The 7,500-nt window shown below is 42.8% G+C and overlaps 1 protein-coding gene across 2 annotated transcripts in view; it reads right to left on the bottom strand.

The window, feature by feature from the left end:
- Positions 1-7,500, bottom strand: part of LOC143020249 (uncharacterized) — a 124,334-nt gene that overhangs the window by 77,656 nt on the left and 39,178 nt on the right. For both annotated transcript variants that reach the window (XM_076176436.1, XM_076176437.1), the window contains exon 5: positions 5,655-7,469. In XM_076176436.1, the coding sequence (XP_076032551.1) occupies positions 5,655-7,469 (1,815 nt within the window). The remainder of the gene's footprint in view (positions 1-5,654; positions 7,470-7,500) is intronic.

Below are 7,500 nucleotides of genomic sequence, written 5' to 3'. Positions count from 1 at the left end.
ATAAAGGAAGTTGTGGTTCGTTTCAAAAGTATCCCCCTGCAAGCGCAGATCTAATCTTAGCCAATATCGATCTCCACGAGGAAAAGAGAAACCAGACTGAAATTAGAGAAGATAGAGAAGTTTGCAGGAGGGGTGTGGTAAAGAGGTCTTGTAGTCGGATGACCTGTGGTGGATGTTTTTGGAGAAATTTGCTCAGCAGTGGACTTGTAGACGTAGAAGTGGATGCGGAGCTGTCGTCTTTATTCCACAGCTCCTTTAAGGTTCTTGTTTTACTTGATGTCGTACTGTAGAGATTGTTTTCTTGTTTTTTTTGTTCGTTTCGCATACATTTTATATAGTATTTCTTTGTGTGTTTATTAATTTATATTTTTATTAGTTTATTAATCTATTTATCTTTTTATTTATTTATTTTATTTTATTTATTTATCTCTTTTTTTTTTTTTTTTTTTTTTCTTGCGAACAGGAAAGCTCCGATTATCATGTTGTCGTCTTTCCGGGTGGGTTGTTGTAAGATTAGGGTCGCGATGCGCAGCTTCTGGTTCAAATGTCCTACTGATTGAATGATCTCCAAAAGTAATACCAATCATGGATTGAATGATCTCCAAAAGTAATACCAATCATGGATTGAATGATCTCCAAAAGTAATACCAATCATGGATTGAATGAAGATCGTGGAGAAGTTTCAAGGTGGGGAAATTTCGACGAGAACGATATCATAACACTCAAGCGCAAAGGAAACAGCAAATAGCAAACCATAAGTGAGGAGCGTCTCGAGGAGATGTCATTGAATTCTCGCGAACCCGCTACAACAGTCGTACATCAGAGCTATGCAAACATTTTTTGTTGAGTATTCAATATGTTCAATATATTCTTAATCTTTTAATAAAAGCAATATTTAGTCAAGAAAATGGCATCAATGCAGCCACTACTAACGATATCCCTGACCCAATAGTTGTACATCAGAGCTATTATGCAAACATTTCTTTTTTGAGTATTTAGAATGTTCAATGTATATTTTTATTTGAGATAAAAGCAATATTTAGTCAACAAAAAGGAATTAATGCAGCAACTACTAAAGATATGGCTGCCCCAATAATGTGCATCAGAACTATGGAAAAACATCTTTAGATGAGTATTCAGTATATCTGATTTATATTTTTTGTAATAAAAGCAATATCTAGTCACCAAAATTATATCAATGCAGCAACTGCTAAAGATATTACTGAAATAGTCGAATAATCAGAGCTATATGTACCTTTGCTAAATCCACATCAACAGAAGCTCATAAGAAGAGACACTAAAGAATTCTGTTCGGCATAGAAATTAAAAAGAAACAAAGGACACGAACAGTTACAATGTTGGGACGGACAAGTTGAAAATAAGCATAATTTCAGAAAAAAAAGAAACAAGGAACACGAACAGTTGCAAGGTTGGGAGCATTAGAATTGTTGTGGGGACGGACAAATTGAAAATAAGCATAATTTCAGAAGGAAGGGCAAGAGAAAGTAGAAAGTCCGTGACGAATAGTCCGCCTTGGACAAAGAGGAAACGTGAACGTGTAATAATCATGTGAATATCTATAAACATTATATACTAATATCTTAGCTGTCTATATTGTAACCTTTGTTCAATATTTTTTACTAGGTTTAGCTATGGGTCTCTATGGTGGATTTTTTCTACTGATGGCGCGTAACAATATCTATGAGGTAGGTGCATATATAGTGTATGTATGATATAACTTATAGAGGGTTTTCATCTTCGAGAAGCGGTGTACGGTATAATAACTTGTACTCTGACTTGCATACTGGACCAAGCCAATTTTAAGAAAATTGAGTCATGCATTATGTTGTATACTATATTTTGGTCAATAAACTAAACTAACTCGTCCTTGCAAATAACACCTCAAGGAAGTCCACCTGAACTCTAATCTTTGTTGGGGTCAGCCATGACTATAATACCTTTAAAAGAATACATATATACATATACTAGAAGACTCTTTATCCCATTATAATGGAGGCAACCAACCAGGGCATACACCCGTCCTTCACCGTCAAATAACTTGAAAGAGAAAGGGGAGATTGAAACAGGAAAATTGAACAATTCAAATAAGTGTGTTGAGCAGATTATTCAACAAAGCGTTCAGGTTCTTTGAACAGACGGAGAGCCGTTATCAAGGTAAAGAACAATTGGAGGTAACCTTAGCAGGACGCGGAAAGCGTGAAATTGCGTGAAACGTCTTATGCAGGTTGAGTTACATGTCGCATTGTACTACAGACTCTTCCTCCATCCCTCCGCGATCCACCCGCGCTCGGGGGAACTGAAGGTGAACCCAAGGACCTAAGAATGGCGTACTTCTCTTAATTCACAAAGCCAGGGTGACGTTCGTCTGAATGAATACTCGAATTGGCAGTGCAGTGGTACCGTTCGTAACAGCTAATCCAATAGTCCGAGTTCCATTCCCGCCCAGGGCTGAAATAATTTCAGCATCGCGGCACTGCGAGCCGGCACTCGAACTTTGGTTGGCAAGAAGCTGTGTGTGTGTGTGTGTGTGTGTGTGTGTGTGTGTGTGTGTGTGTGTGTGTGTGTGTGTGTGTGTGTGTGTGTGTGTGTGTGTGTGTGTGTGTGTGTGTGTGTCTAAAGTCACAGTGTAACCCATAGATCGGGTAATATATAAGCTCTGAGCTCTCATCCGGGAGAATAATAGCTGTCGATCACGATTCCACCACGTGATCCAAGACAGTGGTGAACCATACTCCCATGGCTTTCGTGTAGGGTTAGAGTGTGCATGTAGAAGGAATGTGTTGGACTGATTTCATGTGTGTGTGTGTGTGTGTGTGTGTGTGTGTGTGTGTGTGTGTGTGTGTGTGTGTGTGTGTGTGTGTGTGTGTGTGTGTGTGTGTATTGTCTGAATAAGTGAATGATTAAGTGAATAAGTGTATGAAAAATGAACGAAACCAGAGAATATCACCCCCTCTTTATTCATTTATCTATTCGTTTATTTGTCAATCAATCAATTTAGTTCATTTTGAGAATCTGGTCACTGGTCATTTGCACGTGAAACAAGAGACTCCATCAGTGTTGGGTGACTTTTTTTTAGATTTATTTTATTCCTTTTTTTTTTTTTTTTGTGGAGTTTTTTTTTCTCTCAACTTTGAGATAGAGAGAGACTTTTCCATTTCTTCTGGCTATTTTCAGTCTATTTCAATCATACCCGTACAGCCCCTTTGTTAGAAATAGGATCATAAGAACAGAAGAATGTGGAGAGACTGCAAGAGACCATAAGGCCTACACTTGGCAGTTCCATGTCCTTTACCACTTGTCATCCCCACCCATAAAGTTAACTAGCCTTCTCTTAAAACAACTAATTGTTTCAGCGTTCGCTACATGGTTACTAAGCCATTAACCATTTGCCAGTTACCATTTACCAGTTACCAGTTACAATTTACCAGTTACCATTTACCATTTACCAGTTACCATTTACCAGTTACCATTTACCATTTACCAGTTACCAGTTACCGTTTACCAGTTACCAGTTACCGTTTACCAGTTACCATTCACCAGTTACCATTTACCAGTTACTATTCATTAACCACTCTGTTGGTAAACTAGTTCTCGCCTATTTCCTTCTTAAACCTAAATTTGACCAAATTTGACCAATTCAAATCCATTACTACGAGTCCTGCCCTGTTGTCTTAATATGATGACCTTGTCTATATCGCCCTCCGGTAGAGGAACCTGACGCAGAAATCCATCTGCAGGTTCCTTCGGAGCTGCATCTGAACGGAAAGGGGCTATCACACTGGGCTATTTTTCCTCCGACATCCTACCTCCAACCTCCATTTGAATAACTAGACTAGGACTTCGCTTACAGAGATCTAGACTTCTCTAAGAACATTTCCACAGTATGTCTAACATTCGTATAAGTTCACAATCCCTTAGTTCATCATTCAGCTTTGCTATATGTGACGGAAAGATCATTTGATATTTGGAGATTTGAAAAATGAAATATTGTAACCGAAGTCGTTTTTACTCAAACGAACTCTCAACTGTTGGCGCTGGTGAAGCCCGTGGAAGCCCAGTGTGATAACCCTTGAAGTCAGAGAGCGGATAACCGATTGGAGAACGCCATGCAATTCGACCAGACCCCTTGACTCCTGAGTAAGATAATCTGGCAGTTGTCATAAATCCTATACAAGTTCAGTCATCGTCCGTAATCCCTCAGGTCCTAAAAGTTCCTTTAAATTGAATAAAATCGTCTGCCGTCACTATGAACAAAAACCCTAAATCCTGTCTGGATCGGACTGTTCAAAATATGAGTCGTCCAGAAACAGAAGGGCATCCTCGCCACTCTAACCGGTTTAGAGTTAGGCACGGGTAACGCAATAAAATAAAGAAAAAAAATTGAGAAAGTTTTTTAGAAAAAAAAAAAAAAAATTGGCTAGGATGTCCCTCTGTTTCTGGACGCCTCATGTCTTCCTTAAACATTTTGGTTCAAAAGGGGTTCCTTTAAGCTGAACAATCTCGCCAGAAGATGGACAGGACAAATCGTGGAAATGCTGTATCTAAGTCCTTCATGATAGATTCAGTATGTTGTTGTAAATGCTCTCTGATTGCTCTCTACACTGATTGGTCGTCTTCCCGTTTTTGTCGCCTTATATGGGGGTGGGAATCATCACAAGCCGTGGATTGCGTTATGCCTTTTTCTGGACAATGTGAGTTCTCGATTTGGACTTGATATACATACACACACACACACACACACACACACACACACACACACACACACACACACACACACACACACACACACACACACACACACACACACATATATATATATATATATATATATATATATATATATATATAAATGTATATATATATGTATGTATGTATGCATGTCAGGCCTGGCCATCGTGAGCTTTGAACTCGGGTTCCTCTGAGCGTGAGTCCCTAGAGTTACACGCTCAGAAGAACCCGAGTTCAAACCTGCACGACGGCCGGGCCTGATATACATACACATACATACATTCTATACATACTCGTACATATATATATATATATATATATATATATATATATATATATATATATATATATATATATATACATATATATATATATATATATATATGTGTATATACATATTGAATTAGTAAACGTCTGTTTTATTGACCTTTTCATTGTCAGGAATACAAGCCATGTCAAGATCAAAACGGTTAATAAAAACATTTAATAAATAACCTCTAAGCCAATTTCTTTATCGCTTTTAGTCCCTGTTTTTTAACTAATAAAATCTACTGGCGCCTGCCAGAATCAAATCATGAAAGTCCTGTAGGAACCAAAAAGGGTTGATGGCCGTTCTTCGGAACCTTTCGATAGCCCTGGCAAACTTCATTTGACGACAGAATCTCATCTGACTTTCTAGTTAAGTTTATCTGGCTAACTGGTTAATCTACAAAATCTACCATTAACTTTCACTACTACGGTCAGTGGAGTCTTCTGGTTGATCTAGAAAATCTACTGGTAATTTTCGTTAGCATGGTCTGTGGAGTCTTTAGATATCTACGTTTCAATGTTGGAAAACGTTGGCGCCATGACTGTCGACAAATTTCGAAAATAACGGCCAAAAGAGTTGAAGATCGACCACTCACCTTGTTCTTCTGGCTTTTTCTGTTCTTGGGCTTGTCCTCAGAGCTCTGGTGGTTTGCCACCGGGTCCTTCGGGTCCTTCTCCTCGCAGGGGGTCGTGGTCGCCGTCGTGTTGGTCGTGTTGGTGGAGGGGGACGTCCCCGCCATGCGGGACTGGCCGAGTTCGGAGGAGAGTTCTTGAAGCCGGGACAGGACGTCCTGAAGAGTGTTGCTGAAATCGTTCCAGCAATTCTTGAACATGTCCTCCTCCATCAACGATTGCCGCTTCTCCACGAACACCTCCCGGCCCTTGGGGTCCTTCTCCGACTTGTTCCTTAGCTTGGAGTCGTCCTCCTGCGGCATTGGGATCGTGACGTTGATCTTATAGTCTTCATCCGACTCGTCCGAGGTCGTTGATGCGATTTTTCGTGTTGTCGTTGTCGACGGCTTCGGTCGTTCCTTCTTCAGGAAGGAGCTCAAGTCGCTGCTGCGTTCGCTGGAGGAGACGTCGGCGAGGCTCCCAGACTCTTCGGCATCTACACTGTCAGTAGAGGCTTTGAGTGTCGACGAGGTACTCTGCCTGTCAGAGCTCTCCTCCGGGTATGGGGGTTTGAAGGATGACGGGAGGGAAGAGGAGGTCCCCGAACTGAGATCGGACGCTGTTGTCATCTTTGGATACACTTTGGCTTTGTCCTGAAGACCCAGACAGTCCCGGTACTCTCGTTCCCCGAAGAGATAGTACTTTTTCGCCTCGGTCGAGGGCTCTTTGTCGCGTTTAGCCGTCTCCTTTTGCTCCGGTGTGGTCTTCTTCTGACCGGACAGACGATCTTCTTTGCCGTCTTCCTGGAACAGACCAGAATAGACCCAGGGCGTCGCTCCCGTCCCATCTGGGGCTTTTGTTGGCTCCACATTCTCCTTCTCGGTTTCGCTGGCTCGCATTCCTTTAGTGAGACTTGAAAGAAGCTTGGGAGTCTTCAGAGGCGATTCGGGGCTCTTGAAACCACTTTGGACCTCCGTCTCCTGACTCGTCTTCCCCGGGAACGATGTCACGGTCTTCCGTTCCGTCGGGCTCTGAACGCACTCCTTCAGCTTACTCGAAGTGGAGAGGCTCTTCTTCGAAGTCTTCACGGGGCTCTTCGGGTCGTCCTCGACCTTGGGCTGGGACTTCTCCCAGACGGAGTGCCTCGACGGACGATCCCGAGCGACGGAGTCGTCGATCATCACGGGGATGTTGATCTCCCGGATGTCTTCGTACTTCGAGCTTCTCTTGACAGAACGCCCGTTCTCGTCTTTGTCGCCGTTGACCGCATTCCAGAGGTTTTTCTCGTCCCTGCTGCGCCTCCTGGTTGCGCTAACACCGTTCCAGACCTCGTCCTCATTGTCGAAGAGGCTCCTCCTTCTGCTTTTCTTTTCGAACTCGTCTCTCGTTCTCCTCTGCTCCACTTCGGGTTCGTACTTCGAGGAACCGTTCCGGATCTCATTGTCGAAGAGACTCCTCCTTCTCCCCTTCCTCTCGAACTCGTCTCTCGTTCTCCTCTGCTCCGCTTCGGGTTCGTACTTCGAGGAACCGTTCCGGATCTCATTGTCGAAGAGGCTTCTCCTTCTGCCCTTCTTCTCGAACTCGTCTCTCGTTCTCCTCTCCTCCACTTCGGGTTCGTACTTCGATGAATCGTTCCGATGGCCCCCGAGGGTTGCCACCCCGGACCTCTTGATGGGCACGTAGCCGGGGTCTTGCGGAGAACTTGAGGGTCGTTTCGTGGGACCCTTGGCAGGACGAGTAGGCGACGTCGTGCGGTCACTGCTATTCTCCAACGTCACTGGAATGACGCGCACGTCGTTCTGGAAGAGAACATAAGAACGTAAGCAAGGA

This window comes from Oratosquilla oratoria, chromosome 39 (genome assembly GCF_046742065.1).
Source record: "Oratosquilla oratoria isolate Oo_2021 chromosome 39, ASM4674206v1, whole genome shotgun sequence".
Lineage (NCBI taxonomy): Eukaryota > Metazoa > Arthropoda > Malacostraca > Stomatopoda > Squillidae > Oratosquilla > Oratosquilla oratoria.
Note: the sequence above shows the minus strand (reverse complement) of the source record. Positions and strands in the feature narration are given on the sequence as shown.